This window comes from Cynara cardunculus, assembly GCF_001531365.2.
Source record: "Cynara cardunculus var. scolymus isolate 2C chromosome LG 2, CcrdV1, whole genome shotgun sequence".
In the NCBI taxonomy this organism is placed as follows: domain Eukaryota; kingdom Viridiplantae; phylum Streptophyta; class Magnoliopsida; order Asterales; family Asteraceae; genus Cynara; species Cynara cardunculus.
The window spans coordinates 2,175,652-2,195,814 of record NC_037529.1 but is presented as its reverse complement, the minus strand read 5'-3'; the positions used below and the strand labels follow the sequence as shown (position 1 = coordinate 2,195,814).

Here is a 20,163-nt window from a genome sequence, read left to right as displayed (position 1 = left end):
CCAAATATTCCCCCAAAAGTCGGGTTTCAGATTTTTATGTTTCGGGATATTCGGTTATGATTTTATGACCATTTGGGTTTTGCACCCCCTAGCTAAGAGGCTGTTTGGTTTGTTTTTTATCAAGTCATATATGAATAATACTTATTGTATGGATTATTGTCTGCATAATATTGGGAGGGTTTTTAATAGATGGTTGAAGCATGTTTGGAAAATACTTGGCTTTTTACATAAAACTTCTCTTTAGAAGCTTATTAAATAAGTCACATTCTATCTCATTAAGCCACTATTAAACAATTATACGTTCCCATTAAACTTATTAACTTGTTAACAAATAGGTCCCAAGACAATGGTTGCTACCTTACCACCGTTGGTGGTGGCGGCAGCTGTGCAAAATAGGCATAAACCGTAACGCAAATTTCATTTGACAATCAAAATCCCTATTTTTAATATAAAAAAAATTACATTTTCACAAGATTATACCAAACAGTCCGACTATAATCGATCAAAAAAGTTAACCGATCGGTCTGTTTGGCAACATCAACCCTACACCGTCTTCTTAACTAACGGGATAGATAATTGACGGAAAATATAGACCTTATAGACGCATAAGCAATTGGTTTAGGCCATGTAATAATCCGCTTAATACCACCAGAAACCCGATCTAGCCTTTCATATCTGTCTGCAAGTCTGCTACAACAACCAAGGGACCGTTGTTGTCCCAATAACGACAACTTACCTTGATTATGCAGGTTTGACTTTGATCCATGTAGGAAGACCATCGCCTTGTCGCTTGTATCTTGATGTTTGACCTAAAACAAAGAGAGGAATAGATATATAGCGTTTTTCCATAATCGTTGTAACATGTGTTGCCCATTTTAGAGGGAGGAAAAATGGTTTATTGATCGAATATATTATTACAAGTGAATTGATTGATATCCAGATGGTGAAGGATATGCTAAAAGGAGGGTGCAGAAAGATCTTCCTCTACCTCGTCATCTTTGCATCGTTTTAGAAAGTGGAGCTGACTGCGCAAGTGCATAATCTGCCATGCAAAAGGATACTTGTTCAGAGCTGGCTTATGAGACGAGACTTCTTCAATAGGATCAAAAAATCAGCTAACTTATGGCTTACCAAACAGAACGTCTTCAATAAGATAAAAAAACTAAGATAGCTTATGGCTTATGAAACAAGACTTCTTCAATAAGATGAAAAAATAAGCTAGCTTATGGCTACTGAAGCTTATGGCTTATCAAATGAGGCTTTTTCAATAAGAATAAGCTAAACATGGCCTAGATCAACATCTTAAAGTCCATCATCAACATAAAACAACACACTAGTTGTTAAGCTAGATGACAATATAAAATTACCCAAAATGAAATTATAAGGGGCATACTTGAAAAAAAGTGAACCCCAATACTCCTAGATGACAATGTAAAATGAACCACAAAAAAGCTACAAGGGTCATAATTGAAAAAAGGTGAAAAAAGAACCCCAATACTTTTCGAAAGCTAGCTTATGGCTTATCAAACATGGTTTTTCAATAAGATAAAAATAAAGCTTGCGATTGCCAAACATGGCCTAGATCAACATCTTAAAGTCCATCAATAGATGACGAAATAAAATGATCCAAAAGAAAATTATTCGGGCCATAATTGGAAAAAAAGTGAAAAGAAAACCCAATAAGCTATCTGAAGTAGCTTTTCAAAAGCTAGCTAATGGCTTATTAAACACGGCTTTTTCAATAAGATCAAAAATAAGCTTGCTTATATGGTTGCCAAACATGGCCTAAATCAACATCTTAAAGTCCATTAACTACTTAAAACTACCAAGTCTACAATCAAACAAAGACACGAAAAGAGAAGTTAATGTGTTAATTGTGATTTGTACCTCTTCTTGAAGAAAAGTGGGAAGGTTGTCTATAGAAACCAGACTTTTAATTTCCTGGAACAAGCTATCGTCTTTGATACCAGACCAGGTTTGTGGTGGCAAAGCCAGTAAAAGTGTTGTGAGAACATCATTGCTAGCTGGGTGCATTCCAATGCAACTAGTTAATCCCGAGCTGGAGGGACTTAAATTTTTGGCAGATGAAGGGACCAACATATCCACATGTTGTTCACCAATGCCATTCGTCACTGTCCCCGACACAACTGTAGCCGGCACGTTTCCGGTGGATTTTATGCAATGAACATGTGTTTCCCCACAGCAAAACCCGTTAGGGGATTCACTGTTTCCTTTCAGAATCCCCGCTCCCTGGCAACATACGCTAGCTGCAACATCGGTCAAACTGGTTTCTTTACCCAAACAGAGTGTGCTGTGGCAACCGGATTTCGTACTGAACAGAAAATCCGTCACGTGTTTATATAGACGAGTGTCCTGAACTTGTTTCAGTATCTCCCCCTATATGAAATAGCATAAAATGTAAGAGCATCTCCAACAGATTCTCCAAAATGGAAAAAAATGGAGATTTTGGAGTTCTTAAACTATTTTTTTTGCTCCAACAGATACTCCAAAACTTTCTCCAAAATGGAAAAAGTACGAGAGATGATGGAAATCTCCAAATTTTGAGAGCTTTCCAAAATTAAATGCTGATGAGATATATGTTTTTTTAATTGTTTCCACCAATTAACTTGAATGTATTATCATTTTTATAGAGTAAATTATGTTTCTCGTCCCTGTGGTTTGTTAAATATTGCGATTTTCATCCCTGTGGTTTAGAAATCACGGGTTTGGTCCCTATGGTTAGTAATTCATTGTTATTTTCATCCTTACAATTTACAATTTATTGTTGTTTCAGTCCATGTGGTTTGCAATTCTTTACTATTTTGGTCTCTTGTACTTTAAAGATAGAAATTAGTCTAGGGGCGAAAATAGCAATAAAATACAAATCATAGGGACGAAAATCGCAATTTCTAAACCTCAAGGAAAGAAGAAATTATTAACAAATCACAGGGACCAAAATCGTAATTTACACTTTTTTATATGAAAGTTTTTTGGGAGATTAAATCTATTAAATAATTTACTCTCTTTTGAGATTTGAAACTTTCGTTTCTCTATTTTGGAGGAACTGTAGAACCTATTGGAGATGCTCTAGCCTCTAGGTTATCAAGTGTCGGAAATTGTAACACAAAATCTTATCACACCGGAGAGTGTTGGGGTGTTGTTTACTTGGTTCATGGCAATAAGATACCTTGATAGCAAGCCTTTCTTGCTCTTCGGGACTTAAACTTTGATCACCCTCCTCTGTTCTCCTAACTTCTGCAACCCACTTGATAAATTCAAGAACCTTTGACGGAAGAGAATTGAAAACAATGGAAAGAACATCCTTCACATCTTTCACATTTTTAGAACTCAATAATACTGGAACATCTTCCACCAAATACTTTGCAACATTAACCCAACTTTCATGCTTACAACTCTGAAACAATTTTCAACATACTACGTCAAAATCTGTCCAAGCTTGCAACAGCAAAATATTCCAGTTTTATGCATAGTGAATGTACACAGCAACAACAATAATATAAGATCAAAAACGGAAATCTTTGTTCTAAAACAGGCCAACATGTGCGCACATCATATATTTTAACATTTACACCTTCGCTTTGGACTGAAAAGTTGGGCACCCATTCTCCTCTCCAACATGTGCTCTTCCATTTGGGGTTCTAAGATTGGATTTGCAATGCATCAAGTATGTGATTACAATTCACTTGCTTAATCATTGCATTCTAATTTCGGCAGCACATATGCATTGTTGTATGCCCCAACGGCTAACTAAAGATGCACATCTTTTTAGAGGACGACCAATGAAGATGCCTCAAGAATTGTTCTAAATGGACCTTTATAAAAATTTGAGATTGGGGCTTCTTTAAATACAAAGGCTGGAAATTTATTGCTCTAAGTCGAATAATAATGATAACCCTCTTGCCCCTCCACTTCTCCCAAGGAGGAAAAGATCAACTGTAGAGATGGGCTTATCTACCTTTTTTCATAAATAATTTACAATCAACTCTAGAAGTTTAGACACAGTGGGTTCAACTACCTTTTTATCAAAAATAATTTACAACGAGATGTAAAATCTAGTCATAACAACTGTGTACAGGGTAATTATGATCTACACATTGATTATCTCACACAAACAATCGACAAATATTCTATAAGATTGTGAAAGCTCACAGATTCACCATTCAGTCACATATTTAAGTGAGGAACCTCTGCATGAAACATGAAATAAACTGCTTGAACGTACCAGGGTATAAAGTAGTGCTGGTGGTCGTTGAAGCCTGGATATTAGCATGAAACTGAAAGAAACGAAGAAAGAATCAGATTAAAATGATTTACTGTCAGACTAGAGGAGTTACCCAGTCTGCACAAGTACACAAACACATACACTAGTATAAGATAAAAACAAGCAGCAGGTCCAGAAAGTAGCATATCTAGCAGACGCTGCAAGAAGTAATCTCATATATTCAATCTATTCAACAAGAAAATTAGTCTCTACTACTTTAAAAAGTGCTAATATTTTGAAAAAATGAAAAAAGTTCCTGGGCAGTCAGCCAGTCGCTTCGACACCAAGAAATGCAGGGAATGAAAATAACAAATGACACTAAGTGACTAACCACCCATCTGTCATGGTGCACGATTGGAGAGAGAGAGAGAAAGGATGCACAAAGTTTACCCTCTGCGAAATCCATTAGCATCATCCAACGTATCCATAGCTTCCCAAAGTAGTTTAAGTGGAACCCAGTGAGGAGGATACTTAAAACGTGCAACATCTAAAATTAATGCCATGTCTCTTCCAGCATGATAACCACCAATAGGTGAAAAGTGGCCAGTACCTGTCTGCAATAGAATCAAAATAATAAAGCACTTCCATCAGCAACTTCAATTATGAATAACAGTAGTGGGGTCAAATGCAGTTCAATAGATATTTAATTTCCAGAAATCCAATAGATTTCAAAGACCTTTACGATTGAAAGATAGTAAGATATACTAAAAAGGATGAAAACATCCTTGTCCAATGGCCAGTCAATTGCATCAAGGCAACAGCAACACAAGCACATACAAATGCCCCAATCTCGGGTGGAAAAGCATTAGTTCTCTACCACAACTACTTTGGCCTGATTCCACATTTGCTAGTTTCAAACCAACATTGATATTATTGGCATCCCATCTCTATTAAATTCATTTCCTGAATATGTCAACCTTCTCTAAACTATCCTGCAGAATCCTCCTTCCTTCAACAATCCTGATTTATTTCTAGGACATACATCGTCTCCTCTTGCATCCTCTCTACTAACATAGGGCCTAGATTAAATTTTTCTTTTTGGGAATCCAACAGATGGCAAGGTTAAAAACATGCCTGTTTAAAAGTCGCTCTGTTATATGATGAGATCACATGACGATCATCAGAAGTAGAGCATGCAATAACATGCTTGCGGAATTCATCAATACTGCTTTGATTTGTGCGAAAAGCTTCAACCTTTGCTCCAGCACAATGAGCCAAACATACAACCTTCCCAAAGGAAATGCCTTCGGCTTTAACCTTCTCCAAAGGCTCGCAACAGTCCAGCATAGATTCATCAAACCACCTCCAGGGACCTGCAAACAATTAATGATTTGTGTTATCATGAAGTTGGAAACTGTTGCATGAAAGCGACGAGCCAAGGACAACCTCAATGGGGCAGTATATTCCCATTTCTCTGTCATGATTAAGCAGTCATGTATTAATCAGAATTTGGAAACAAAGGCCAAGGCATTGTGGACAGTTTGACAAACAAGATTCTGAAAATTTGGATGCAATTTTTGGGGTTTGTTTTCTACAGGGTCATTCAGTAGCCTAGGATTTGGTATTGAGTGTGTTCCTGAAGATCATTGGTTCAATCAGGTTTTGTCTTTCTGCTTTCACTCAATCGATAGAGTACTTGCAGGGCATCGATCTTGCTTTGGGGACCTCAACGAGAACCTATTGCGGGTTCCAATTCAAGCCCCATTCTACTCTTGGTTCGGTTATCAAGCAAGAGCTTGGCTTAGAGAAAACATAGTTTTTTTTTCTCAATTATTCATTGCTGCCAAAACTTGAAAAATGCCAAAAGGCACATCACTAGTTTTCATAACCTTGTTATACTTGGCACTTACCATAACATCATAATGGATCAAAGTTATCACATAATAATAAATCTCAGTACAACAGACAACGAAATGTACCTTTCCATTTTCTACCCGGATCAATAGAAAGTGCATTCAAAACCATGGCGAGGGTAGCCAATCCACAATAGGCAGGTTCAGATTGTGTCTGAAAGTAAGAAATCAACTTAAAGAAACCTTCCATGGTTCCACCTTGAGTGGCTTCCATGAACAATTGCTGCAAATTCAAAACAAATACATAGTTGAGTTGTAAGAAACCGGCAATATTTTTGGTTCAGTGAAAACGTTTTCTTAACCATACAAACCATAACCTGTGATTCTTATATTTTCAGTCAGTTATAGTAATCCTCAACTGATTTTGATGTCAATCCTAGTACTCCTCTAATGCAAAATTGATATGGACGTCGCACATTTACCATCAATAATGTTATGTGTATTGTTGTTATAAACATAAATCTAGTTCGCTTATTTCTTCTTGAAAAGCTTAAAATCTACAACAACAAAAAGAACTCTGAAACTAATAAGCAATCCATCTGATCTCTAGACACCTCAAGGTCAAAGTGTAGCTCCTTTTACTTAAGAGAATAGCAGCATGTTTTCTCTAAAAATAATTAACTTAGTACACTTATAATAAACCAAATGCATGATCATACAAACCCTACTATCACTGGAACAAAAGCTAGATCAAACAAAACCTAATCCTAGTCAAAAGAACAATAACAGAATCAAAATTAAACATGAAATCACTAAGCTCAAAAACCTAAATTCAAACATATGATAGAAATTCGGAGCAAAGAGTTGACCTTCCCTTCAGAAGAAGCAAAATCAATAGCAGGAGGAGATGGAAGAACTCTTCTGTATATACCGGCCATCGCCATCAGAAACAAATTCAGAGATCAACTGGATTTGTTTGTTTTCCGGCGTCTAGGGCTCGTCGGAACAGCAAAACCCGCGGAAGCAAACGGTTTCAAAAGGATTAAATACGGCAATGAGGAGTAGAAATATATAGCAATTACCATGGTCAAACTTTGTCAATGCTGGAAAAGCGTTGGGGTGAATTGGTAAATTCACAAGTTTGGGTCCGGATTACATTATACATTGCGTTAAATTAACAAAATGAAATTTGTTGGAATTGGAATATAAAAGAATTGAAACGGAGTTTAATTATGTTTGAGCATGCACTTATTTGGCAGAAATTAAAATGTCTGTTAGAAGAACTTGAATATGTCTGGTTGGTTCGTTGAATATAAAAACGATGGTGGGTTGGAGGTGGTAGCGGTGTATATGGCACTAGACAAGGTGGTGGTGGCAGGGGAGATGAGGGTACGGGTGAAGGCGGAGAGGTAACGATGGTGATGGCGGTGTTGGAGGTAGCAGCGACAATAGTAGTGGTGGTGATAGTGACGGCGACACCGGTGGTAGTGGTGGTGATAGTGACGGCAACAGTAGTGGCAGTGGTGGTGATGATTATGGTGGTGGTGGTGGTGGGGGTGAAGTCGGCAGTAGTAATGATGGTGATGGCGGTGTTGGAGGCGGCGACGAGCGGTTTAAAAAAAATCATGTATTACATTAAAATTTAGAGCAGAATAAACTTTTGGTCTCTATACTTTGTTCAAAGCCCGATTAGTCTTTCATAAAGGTTACTAACTAATGTCGTTAAGTGAAGGGACCATGAGTGTTATGAAAATGAAAAGTTATGAACCATCAATACAAATAGTTTGTTTTAGAGACCAAATCCAAAATCTGAACAAACCATGGAGACCACCAATGTAATTCACTCTAAATTTTAAACTGGGAATAATAAAATATTACTTTCTCCATAAGGTTTTGTAGAATCTATAAAAAAAAACCCTCAAAATCTTCATTTTCTTTATTTTAAAGAATCTGTTGCAGATGCTCTAAAATAAATGTATCTGAAGAATGTAATTTTTATTTAACCGTGGAAGATCTTCTAACAAAATTATCTCTCGATACTAGTGGATCTAAGACGGTGACTAGGCGGAAGAACCAGAACTAGAGGTAAAGTGAAACAGAAATCGAAAAAAAGAGAAGATGTTGAAGCAAAACGAGAGTGACAAAGAGATAACATGTTCTCCTTTTCTCTATAACAGTTTAACGGAGTTTGAATAGACAGATCAAAAAAAGGAAGAATCGGAAAACAAAAAAAAAAGAATCAAAAAAAGGAAGAACGATGGTTGGGGCCAAAAGTGGTGATGGGCGGTGATAGAGAGCGTATGATGATGGGACGGTGAGAGGGAGGGATGACACTGGACTTGAGGAGTTTGATGACGTAAAGCTTGGGAAATGTAAACCCGATTTAGGTTTTCTTTTACTTCAAAACATTTTCCGATGATTACTGTTAAAAGTTCAAGGGACAACCATAAGGGTTGTAGCGTAATAGTTGAGGTCTTGGAAGATGTAGTGGAACATTCATCTACACAAGGTTCAATTTCAAGGATTTAATCATACAAAATAAAAAAAATAAAAAAATTATTTATCTAAAAAAATAAACTTTAATCATTTAAAAAAAAGTTTATTAAATTTTTCTGCAATTTCCTCCAAGCAATAAAAGAATTCGTGACTAACAATGAATCCAATACCTTTGGATCAATACTTATGAAATGGATAATATGCTTTAAATATACCACTAAACATTACACGCACAATCACAAGAATCAAAATGAAAAGGAACCAGAATGGTTCAGTTTCAATTTAACCTGAATGGAAATTTGGATTTCTAGCCGGTGTCTGATTGGTTTGAGCTTGGCTTTATAAGTTAAAAATATCAGGAGGTCCGTTCAAATCCAAGAAGGAATAAAAATCCCCTTGTGGCCACGGAGGTTCAAATGCGGTGACTTCGGGCTATCTGCAAAGCAGATGGTCACCCTGAGATTAGTTGGCTCACATAGCGGGTTGGATATCCAGGTTAATAAAAAAAAATGGATTTCTAAGAGAATGAATCCATTATATTAAATAAAATCAAATAGTTTCTTTTATTTTCATTCACATTAATTACTATTTAATATATCTAATCAAACACCCCTTAAGACTATTCTGAGGTGTTGTTTGGTTCGTGAAGTTTATGGAAATTGAAATGGTCGATTCCTTTATTTAATTTAATTTAAATTCTACGAATTAATGAATTCATCATTCTTTGATATAAAGTGAAAGAATCGAATTTCATTCTTTTACATCCAATTTAACCAACACTTCCCACCCTCTTGAGCACCCACGTCCACTACCACCACGCCACTGTAATTCATTGTCCCAACTGCCACCCACCCTACCCCCTGTCACGACCATGTTACTTGTCACGCCTCGTCCCCTACTCACCCTCCACCATGCGACTACATCACAACCGCCACCTCACCTTCCACCGATTAATATTATCATTATATTATATGTATAATTTAATTTTGGTCATTTATTATTATTTCATTCTAATACTAAGTGGCTGTTTGGATCATGAGAATTGAAAGGAATTGGAATGTCCAATCTTTTGACCAAATTCCAAATAGAGTGTTTGGTTCATAGAATAACATTATGGGATCCTTTCAATTCCAATTGATTCCTTCATGCACAGATTTTACAATTCCATGGCAATATGCTAGGATTTCAATTTCTTTCCTACAGATTCCTTCCCTAATCCAATTCCATGCAACCAAAAGCAATCACAAGGCATGGTCAAATTCCATCAGATTTCATTCCATTCCCTCAAAGTCAAATTCATTTGATGAATTTCAGTTCCATCAAATTTCATTCTACGAACCAAATGCCCCCTACGTTTGCCAGATTCCATTTCCATTCTACAAACCAAACGACCCCATTCATTCAAAAACACAATAAAACAAAGAAACGAAAATTCAACGCAAACAGTATCGTTCAGATGTAAACAATCAAATTCAAACCAAAAACACCAAATCAAACATGATTTCTTTTCTTTCTAAAGTAAAAAAAATCAAACATGATTTCAAAACCGAATAAAACAACTGAACGAACTACACGCCCGAGGGCTAAAACAACATATTATTCATAGATTCATGTTACAACAATCAAAATTTGACCCCAAAATACATGAAGAACACAAGAAATGAGTATCCAAGAAATCAATCTTATATGAACACACATAAAGTGGAAGTGCATATTTAGATGGGAAAAGAAAGGTAATTGAGAATGACACATAATTTTCCACCCCAAATTTCACCAATTCATTTTGGTCATTTTCCCTCTCTTTTTTGCCTGACCAAATTGTTGAGTTTTGTTGTCGAAAAATAATCCGAGTTTTGGTTGTTTCAGTCAAGATTCGGTTCATTGTTGGAAGGTTCGCTATCCTTGGATCTCGTTGAGCCACCGTCTTCGTTCGATTTCTTTCGTCGAGTCTTCTTCTTGGGGATATCGGGCAAGTTTGTGTCTGGTGACTCGTCCCCTTTCTCCTGGGACCGTCGGCGTAAGCGATGTCTCCTGGTGCGCTTTGGTTTGGTTGATGAGTCTTTCATTTGGGAATCAGGATCCAAAGAGTCGTCCATTGAGCGGTGACGGTGCTTAGATGGTTTTGGCATATCAGGAAGTTCCCTGTTTAACTCTTCGCTTCGAGAAGCCCTATGGTTTCTTGTACCTACATGTGTTTCAGGGGTTCGGTCTATTAGTTCGTTTCGTATCTCGTTTTCGTATAGTGACATGATCTGAACCAACTGTTTATTTTGAGATGTTAAGGTAAAAACTAAAAAGAGAGCATTAAATATGTAAACCATTAGAACCTTTTCTCGTATCGGGGCTGTCTAGTGAGCTCCCGTCCAATGGTCCTGACTGATTATGTCCGCTATCAAACTCCTTCATCTGTATCCCCAGGGAACAAAGATCAAAGAACGCAAATATACCACACACACGTGCATATCTATATCTAAATATATAGGGCCTGAACCAGGTTCAAGGGAAAACGACAAAAAAAAAAAAAAAAAGGAAAACTGAAGAACATTTTGGTATGCACATGTGCATACAAGTAATTTGTTCGTAGCATTTGTACGGTATGCACATGTGCATACAAGTAATTTGTAAGTAATTTGTCCAGTATGCACATGTGCATACAAGTAATTTGTTCGGTATCACATGTGCATAACATGCACACGTGTATTAAAAACAAGAAACAACTTCAGTTACTTGTATGCTCATGTGTATATCATACAGATGAACGGTTACAAGTGTGTTCCTCAATTTTTCATTTTTTTTGGGGTTTCTCCTGAACCTCCCTATATATATATAGAGGTGTTTATATACAAGGGTAGATTCAAATGAGAACTATAAATATTTTAAGAACCATGGAACCAACTATGGTTCCCAAATTCATGTATTATTTATAATGAATAACCTTAAATAATCATTTTATCATGAATGCCATGTATTTTTATCATGAATATAAATTATTTTTATTATGAAGAATTTTCATCATTCAGGGTTATTCATTATGAATACATGAAAAAGTCGGTTCCTCCATTCTCAAAATATCTACGGTTCTCATTTGAACCCGACCTATATATATATATATATATATATATATGAGCTGCATTCAACCATCAAATGAAAGAAGACAGTTTAGTCAAAGAAGAGATGAAGTACCCAGCTGGGAGATTCAACGGCTGGCCCATCACCACCGATATGAGCAACATGCTTCACGTCCGTGGGCATACCGATCTGTATTTCTTGTTCTTCTTTTTCTTCATCTGCACCCACAACGTTAATAGTCACGTCAGTCTGCATGATCATGTCAGCAAACAGCAATAACTTAGTACCCATCTTCAAAGGATCAGTATTTGAGATGTTTTTCAGGCCTTTGAAAAAGTTAGAGTTGTAATAATTGTACTTGTAAATGTGCGAAAAGAGAGACTAACCGAAAATATTTGAGATGTTTTTCAGGCCTTTGAAAAAGCCCTTCACCTTAGTACCCATCTTCAAAGGATCAGTATGCTCCGGATATGAATGGGGTCAGCTGACCCCGTAATATGTTGTAAACAACTCTACAGAGAATCAACCAGACGAATTGAACCAGAAGACATGGGGGTCAAGGGAGGGGGCGAAATAGATATAGATAAAAGAATGAAAGAGAGAGAGAGGATCAGATGATCGATGAGAAAGAGAAGAAATAGGAGGAAGCTGGTCGGTATAAAACACCACCTTTGATTTGAGTTTTTACCATTTCAAACTAGATTCTAAATAAAACTGGTGGTTGAAAATGAGCATCTCCTGTAAAATTTAACTTGTCCTCTATTTGTACTTTGTGCATTACAAGCAGTACTTTCTATTAAAGGTATATGTTAGGTTTTAAAAGATTTTGTAACCGATAAAAGCAACGGAAATTAAATTTTTTGTTACAAATTAAATCATAAAACTTTTCTAATCAAAACCCAATTCGGATCCAATGATGCATTTAGTAAATGTCTAAACACAACATAGAGGGTTTAGAATTGTACCTTACAAATTTAACGAGGATTCTGAGGAAGCACATGGAAACCAATATAGTTCTCCACACACGAGCACGTTTAGCACCTCCACCGGATGCTAGCCCATAACCCTAGATCTAAATATGTGTATTACAGAAAAGAAAGGTTTCTTTTCTGTATTCTCTATTTGAAGGGTAAATCTAAATTATTCAATCAGTCAGAAATTGATTTAGCCTATCACCTTATTTATATGGTCTGAATTACAGATAAACTACGATTCAAGGATCTGTAATTATCTGTAATACTTATATAATTATATACATCTACAATAATGGTTGGGTTCCGGTGAGAAGCGTAAGAAGGATCTCCACCCTTGGATGCACATTAGGATGAGATGCACCGGTGTATCAAGCGTGTGAGATTAAAGGTGATCAAGGGTGGAGATCCCTTCTTAGCTTCTCACCTTAATTTTCCTTCTCACACAATCCTTCACCTTCACAATAATACCTTGTAATTATCATAATTACATTTCAACACATATTTCATAATTATCCTTCAAGAATAATTATTTATACACTCCAACTTGATTTAGCTTAGGTTTCTACAAATGGAGGTAAACGTATTTTTTGTGTGCGACCCTATAGGTTTAAATATTCCTCAGCAGTATTGTTGTGTGACAAGTGTCGTGGGTATGTAATAACTTACAGAGTTAGGGTATGTAATTTTCTCCAATCTAAACCCCATGAAGAGTTGTCTAAGCAAGAACATAACCTTGCTGTTGTAAGGTTCTGCACAGAAATTTTAAAGATAACACACTACAAATCTTCGAATACATCTTAAATAACGTGTACCAAAGGGCTTAGCTCAGACATCAATAAGGGCCTGTTTGTTAGCAGCTTAATGAGAATGAGAGACAGTTTATTCAGTTACATGATTAGTTGGTAGTTGCTTGATGATATAAAAAGTGGCTTACAGTAAGCTTCTAGGAGGGAGCTTCATGCAGAAAGCCAAGTTTTTTCAGAGTCTGTCCCTTCCAATTAAAGAACATGCTCCTTCCATCTATGGAAAAACTCTTCCAGACAAAAAAAATATCAATCCATATAGACAGATCAATCCACAAAGACAACTTTATCCATTAAGGACTTAATAGAAACCAACCAAACAACCCGTAAATCCAAGCTGGAACCCTGGACACTTTAGAGATATCAAAATTACGATTAAATTTCAACTGGCAGTATAGTGATTACACACATTCAGGACCAAACCGACTGCTTAAAAACATATGCATTCTCCATGAGTGAAAAGTAGTGCACCAAAAGCGTACGGCTTGTTAGTTTGCTTTCAGATCATCTAGACCAACACTAGCCTGCAGAACGAGAAAATTGGTCGTCAGAGTTACTCCAGCACCATGGGTTGGTGAACCAGCCTGTTTTCATGAGAACCTTGAGACCACAAGATAACACTAAAACTTCACAGTAAAACATTGTGAAGGTACAAAGATACCGAACTTCACAGCAAAGGTGTTCTGCGGTGAAGTTTCAGTGTTATCTATGTGGTCTCACATGATCCCAACTCCAGCACCATAATCAATAACAGATGAATTCTTATGAGATGATTTTACCAAGAACTTGTGGTTCTCTTCAAGGAGAGGTCGGAAAGTTGAGCAGAATTTTTCAATATCAGAACTAATGTCACCAGTTCCTCCTACAACCTCCATGAACTTCTGTCTATCAGGAGCAAGCTTCATTGCAAGCTGTGATTCCAGATTCAGGTAAGGGACAATTGATTAATTTGAAGGGAAGAAAAATAGAAGATAGAGGGTTTAGAACCTATAATTTAGACGTTTACTAAACGCTTACCTGGTAAGTGCTTACCGGGTCACTTTACCTTATCGAATGAACATAACAAGGATTGAGAATCTTACCCGGTAAAAGCGATGACAAGGACCGAGAGTCTTACCCGGTAAGTGAGAGTTATGACTCTTACCCGGTAAGCGCTCACCGGACAAAAATGTTGCATAAGATGCCTTTTTAATAGACTAAAATCTTACCAGGTAAATAAAATGAAAGTGTGAACTCTCACAGGCGAGCGCTTACCAAGTAAGCATTGGCTAAACATCCCCCAAGTCTAAGAACCTAAGCACATATTGCAAGTGTGTGGGCTCATATTTGCTATTGATGATGATTTCCCAGAGCAACTATGTATAGATGGATTTATATGCATTGACGGTATTTCTCATGTCTATTACACCCTGGGTATTATAGTCAATAATTGAAATAGAGTACTACGGTACAAGTGGATAATGCAATGGTACATATGAGTAATGCAGGGAATTGTAGCTTTAGGTAGTATAAGAAAGGGAGTGAGTGGTTAGAAGGCATCATTAGTTTAGTTTTGTTGATTGGAGATTCACGACAGCCTTGGGAGAGATCTCAGTCTCTCGAAAACTAAGAAAACCTTTGTAGGTTCATATAATAATTAGAATTATATATATGCATACATAACTCAACATATTTTATGTATTCAATAAAAACTATATAAGAATGATGATATCCAAGTCCAAATAAAAATAATTGAACAATGTGAATACTTTTATTCAAATCAAGAGGTCAAAGTGATGGTGTCCAAATCCAAAGAAATAAGAATAATGGTGTCCTAAGTTCAAAAAAAATAAAATAATGGTGTCCTAGTCCAAAAAAACAAGAAAAAAACCGAATGCAAGTCCTAAATAAAAGCCCACAAAATTACTTTTTTAACACCAAAACAGTCTATATACAAATAGTGGTTATGCGGCTGCTTTTTTGTGTTGAAAATGTGGTCATTTAGCAGTCAATAGCGCCGCTAATCACGTGACCGCTATTTGTCCCACGATAGCACCTCTATTGCACAGCTATAGCGGTGCGATTAACAGCATTATAAAAGTCTATTAAAATGCGTACCATGAAAGTTGAACTGGCTAACCAGCCATGATATTTCTTAAGTGTCTTGGTGTAGGCTTCAGTACAAACTTGCGACATGCTCCAATCTGCATGCACCATTAAATTTCTGAATAGTTCTACGATAAAATCCATCGCCCTGAAAAAGTAGATTTTTAGTACATGAAGGTTGTTTCAAATTTGGTATCTTGTGATGTGGAGTGTGATAATATAAGTGTGAGGTATCCTCACCTTGTTAGCCATAGAAGACCATTGGTGCAACTGGATGAAGCATCTGCATTTTTGGCTTCAATCTCCACCTGAACCATACTGTATAGGTGGTTGTATTTTGCTGGATTGGACAAATACTTGTTTTCCAACCGCTAAGGTATAGATAGATATAAAGAACCAGGTTAACTGATAAATTAAGAATCGAGAGGGAGGTTCAGGGGTTGAACCTCGAAAAAATGAAAAAAATGAGGAACACTCTGGTAACCATTTTGGACAGTATGCACATGTGCATACAAGTAATTGAAGCTGTTTTTTGGTTTTTACGCATGTGTGCATGTTACGCACGTGTGTATACCGGAAAAATTGCTTACAAATTACATGTATGCACATGTACATACAGTCCAGATGGGCGGTTACCAGGGTGTTCCTCGGTTTTTCATTTTTTTACGGTTTTCCCTTGAACCTAACCCTAAGAACTAAAACCAAAAACTGCAGGGTTTGTTGTTTATGCATATAAATAGAACATTTGCTCAAAAATATCACAAAAGGTAGATGGATAGCTTGCAGAACCTTATGCAACCTCAGTTGACAAGGAAGCTATGAGACATGCTTTTTTAAAAAAAAATTGGCATGCATGTGGAGTCTCACATAGTGGCACCAATTTGTTCCCACCCCAAAAATATCTCTTCTCTCTCATAAATGTTTTAATGCAAAATAAGTGGAACTAATTATAAAGGAAATGCACTTCGCTTATACTGATAAAAGATGATAGATATAAAAAAGTATCAATCAGTAAGTTGGCAACCACAATCATAGAATCAACTCATGGCAAAGAAGTTTGTGGAACTCCAATGAGAGGTAGACGACATTCATAACCACAAGGGTTGTGGCGTAGTGGTCGATGTCCGGGGGATGTGGTGGAATATCCCATCTGTCCAGGATCCAATTCCAGGCGTACACAAAACAATTGTGGCCACTGAGTTTATCAGGGCTGATTTCTTGCAGTCACAATTTGTCGGGATTAGGCATAGCCTGAGACACCCTTCCAAAAAAAGAGAAAGGAAAAAGACAACTGCTTACTGTTATATTCCCACCAACATCAGTTTTGACTAGTGCCATGGCTGCTCCAAACTGATCTGCCATTAGAGACAAAACTTAGAAGGTACTACCACATCCTATGAGAAATGTTAAGCATTCAAAAGGGGGTCATATCAACAATAACATGCAGATTATTTTCTTATTCCATCCAAGTTACGAAAAACTTGGACATCTCCCTCAAATGTTCAAAACATTGTTGTAATATTTTCTTGTAACTTTTAGGTATTTGAGTATCTAGTAACGATAAATAATGTTTGTCTATAAAGCATCATCATACCAATAACAGGTAATAACTGTTTGCAGACGTCTAAGAAAGGCTTGGAAAGCATTTCTCCTTCTTCTGACTTGACATTTTTCATTCCTTCTAAAGCAGGAGCAAAAGCTGTCCCTTCCATCTTGTGACTACTGCATCAATATATGATATTTTAGACCAAAGGAGCAAAATCTGGCTTTGCTATCACTACCAACAAATTGCATCCCACAAGCTTGGGCTAGCCAAAGAACATGCCAAGATTATAAACCAAATTGTTAAAAGAGGAAACCAAATACCGCCTACAATACCTGAAATGTATACTTTAATAAAACTAAAATTTAACTAGTCGATAAACTTGTTGCTTCCTTTTTCATCAAGCATGGATGATCTACAGGGTATCCTGATTCTCATAACATAGTCTATAGCAACTTTTGTTAGAAATTGGGATTTGGAGATGTTCATGGACTGGATAATCTCGTTGGAGCGTAAAAATTCACTTTCCAAATACAATAATTTGTCCCGTATAGCCTTGGGTATCACGAATTTCATATGGGGATAATCCACGAGAAAACTCCTATCTCAAAGGCTGTGAGACTGAGTCCTTATATACACTCTCAGATTCTCGTTTACAGATTTATATGAGAGATCGTGTGTTATGGGCGGTTACAACCATTGACGGATAAAATGTGGGAGCAGTTAACATCTGTATGAGAATCAGAAGAAAAATCCGTAACTCTGGTTCCACGGTCCAGAGACTCTAAAGTCCAGAGCTCTGATTGCTCTATCTCTAATCCAGACTTAGGGGCCGTTTACACAAACACTTAACATTATCACTTATTTATTGGCTAAGATTTTAGTCCACCAAAACGGCATCATATGCAACAATTTACTCGGTAAGCGCTAACCATGGTAAGAGTCGTCGCCCTCTCTTACCAGGTAAGACTCTCGATCCTTGCATTCACTCTTACCAGGTAAGATCCTTGGTCCTTGCCATATTCATCCAATAAGGTAATATGACTTGGGAAGCATTTGGTAGAAGGCCCCTTAGTCAAATTTCTACCAATTTCGGGAACAAATTCAAGAAGTTTTCAACCTTCTGAAATTCGTACAGATCATCCCAGAACTAAAATTCTCTAAGTCTAGCTCTTGTTAAAATCCATAAACCGCCAGGGGCTCTGCCCTTTGGACCCAGCAAGGGGGCACGGCCCCCTTGACCCTCTCTATGACGATCTAAGGTGATGAAAAGACAACAGTTTATGAATGTGCGCTCCGCAACTCCTAATTCAGTTATGTCTGCCTCAATCTAATATAAATCACAGTCACACTAAAATCAGCAACAACTTTGAGCCCTCTAATTCACATTTCACCAAGTTCAAAGAAAACAGAATCATTAACTCATCTCAGTTGATGACATGACTTTCATACACATACATTCAGCAGCATCACCCATGACCAAAGGAATTACAGAACTTAATGCAGAAAGCAACTACCTAATGCAAAAAACCATACGAAATATCAAAAAATCTGGCTATTTACATGGAAATCATTGAATAGCTGATGAAATAACTCGATCATAGCAATTATTAAACCCTAAACCATGATTGATTATGAAACTAGAATCCAGAAACACTGACAAGTAGATCAAAACAACTTAAATTAAATCAGAATAGAACTGAAACCTTGAATGAGGTAGTTTGAAGAACTTGAAGTTGGCTTTGGGATGACGCTGTTATATCTTCTTCTTCTTCAGGCAGAGACCGATAATAAATGAAATTATATTATATAAGCCCTTTAACTTTGGTGTTTCTTACACTTAGGCCCTCGTAGTTTTGTTTATCCAAAATTGACACCAGTTTAAAATAGAATTATATTTGAAGTATTTCAACTCCAAAGATTTTCTACTTATTACCCATATAATGTATGGGAATATAAAATTTTACTACAAAGAAATGCCAAAACACGTACAAATTCACATGTGATTTTACATCAATGGTTAACGTGAAGGTGTGTGTCTGCGATGTATTGCATGAATCACATATGGTTTTACATGTGATTTTAGTGTAAAATCATATATAATTCGACCGTCTTCTTATTCTCTTATTTAGTTATTGATCTCGTTTCTCGTATGAATCTGATCTAGATTAGTATATAACCATATATCAGTTCATAAATGGCTATATGCTAAATTGTTTGGTTTTCTCTTGACATACTTGAAAAATATTAATGATTCACTTGAACATGCTTGTATGATAGTATAGACAAGTAAAAATTTATCTCTGAACATGATTGTTGTCTATTAAGATTCGTTTGCCAAACGATTATCAAGTAAACGACTACCAACAAAAGTTACTATCCTTACTTGCATCATTTAGTAACATTCCTAACTATCAAAATGGATTATTGGTAAATGACTTTTACTCGGTCAACACTTACTAGTAATATTGTTGACTATTAAAATGATAATTGGGTAATGTCTCTTACCAAGTAAGGAGCCATTTACTTAAACACTTACCCGGTAAGCGTTCAATAAAATTCAACATTATCATTTACTTACGATGTAAAATTTGAGTCCACCAAAACGACATTATATATAATAATTTACTCGGTAAACGCTAACCATAGGTTTGGTCTTACCGGATAAGATTTTTGGTTTTTATCGTATTCATCCGGTAAGGTAATGTGACTTGGTAAACACTTATCCAGGTAAGCATTTGGTAAACAACCCCCAAGATTATCCAATTTTCGACATGCTTACCCAATGTCCAGAATCTAGTAGTTATTTGTTTACCACTTAAGACAATCTCTAAAATGTAAATTTTGTTTGGCAAAACAAAACATATCTCTTAATGATTCTAAAACACTCTGAATGATTTTATATCTTAAACCTCCCTTAACTATTCATTCTGAATAATTACTAAACAATTATATTTCATTTTATATTATATTATACAAATCTCTTAATCATTATAACCACTTAATCAATCTACATCAAATCATTCCACCAGACAGCACTTTAATAAACATCCCTAAATAATAGAAAAATTGTTACAAAAAATTGAAGAAAATTTTTTATCATTCTCTGAACAGTAGG

General features: G+C 36.4%; 3 protein-coding genes across 5 annotated transcripts; all 3 read right to left on the bottom strand.

Annotated features, from left to right (window-relative positions):
* Positions 1-285: 285 nt before the first annotated feature.
* Positions 286-7,098, bottom strand: LOC112506469 (glutathione gamma-glutamylcysteinyltransferase 1-like). 2 transcript variants are annotated; one of them, XM_025110539.1, is made up of 9 exons: positions 6,945-7,098; positions 6,202-6,358; positions 5,357-5,595; positions 4,673-4,836; positions 4,244-4,295; positions 3,188-3,415; positions 1,888-2,397; positions 989-1,042; positions 286-809 (listed from the first exon to the last, which is right to left on the bottom strand). In XM_025110539.1, the coding sequence occupies exons 1-9, from the start codon at positions 7,017-7,019 to the stop codon at positions 561-563; spliced, it is 1,728 nt and encodes a 575-aa protein (XP_024966307.1). In that variant the 5' UTR covers positions 7,020-7,098; the 3' UTR covers positions 286-560. The 2 variants fall into 2 exon arrangements, with proteins under 2 accessions (XP_024966307.1, XP_024966308.1); XM_025110540.1 differs by having other exon boundaries at positions 3,188-3,283.
* A 3,080-nt stretch (positions 7,099-10,178) lies between these two features.
* On the bottom strand, positions 10,179-12,751 carry LOC112507909 (CRIB domain-containing protein RIC6-like). Its single transcript, XM_025112660.1, has 4 exons — positions 12,027-12,751; positions 11,755-11,858; positions 10,899-10,977; positions 10,179-10,756 (listed from the first exon to the last, which is right to left on the bottom strand). Exons 1-4 carry the CDS (start codon positions 12,082-12,084, stop codon positions 10,434-10,436), a joined length of 564 nt encoding a protein of 187 aa, XP_024968428.1. The 5' UTR covers positions 12,085-12,751; the 3' UTR covers positions 10,179-10,433.
* Positions 12,752-13,659: 908 nt separating this feature from the next.
* Positions 13,660-18,824, bottom strand: LOC112507153 (glycolipid transfer protein 1-like). 2 transcript variants are annotated; one of them, XM_025111594.1, is made up of 7 exons: positions 18,752-18,824; positions 17,097-17,224; positions 16,802-16,857; positions 15,743-15,873; positions 15,515-15,650; positions 14,197-14,328; positions 13,660-13,941 (listed from the first exon to the last, which is right to left on the bottom strand). In XM_025111594.1, the coding sequence occupies exons 2-7, from the start codon at positions 17,212-17,214 to the stop codon at positions 13,906-13,908; spliced, it is 609 nt and encodes a 202-aa protein (XP_024967362.1). In that variant the 5' UTR covers positions 17,215-17,224; positions 18,752-18,824; the 3' UTR covers positions 13,660-13,905. The 2 variants fall into 2 exon arrangements, with proteins under 2 accessions (XP_024967362.1, XP_024967361.1); XM_025111593.1 differs by lacking the exon at positions 18,752-18,824 and adding an exon at positions 18,609-18,661.
* Positions 18,825-20,163: the final 1,339 nt, after the last annotated feature.

Coding starts and splice junctions, on each gene's coding strand:
- LOC112507153 (XM_025111593.1), bottom strand. Junction 16,858..17,096: donor ACAGTTATTACCTGTTATTG/GTATGATGATGC, acceptor CTCTAATGGCAG/ATCAGTTTGGAGCAGCCATG. Junction 13,942..14,196: donor AAGAGAACCACAAGTTCTTG/GTAAAATCATCT, acceptor CTCGTTCTGCAG/GCTAGTGTTGGTCTAGATGA.
- LOC112507909 (XM_025112660.1), bottom strand. CDS start 12,084: ATGGGTACTAAGGTGAAGGGCTTTTTCAAAGGCCTGAAAAACATCTCA. Junction 10,978..11,754: donor CCGTTGAATCTCCCAGCTGG/GTACTTCATCTC, acceptor CTGGGGATACAG/ATGAAGGAGTTTGATAGCGG. Junction 10,757..10,898: donor CAGCCCCGATACGAGAAAAG/GTTCTAATGGTT, acceptor AAACACATGTAG/GTACAAGAAACCATAGGGCT.
- LOC112506469 (XM_025110539.1), bottom strand. CDS start 7,019: ATGGCGATGGCCGGTATATACAGAAGAGTTCTTCCATCTCCTCCTGCT. Junction 4,837..5,356: donor ACAGAGCGACTTTTAAACAG/GCATGTTTTTAA, acceptor ATTCTATTGCAG/ACAGGTACTGGCCACTTTTC. Junction 4,296..4,672: donor GCTAATGGATTTCGCAGAGG/GTAAACTTTGTG, acceptor CGTTTCTTTCAG/TTTCATGCTAATATCCAGGC.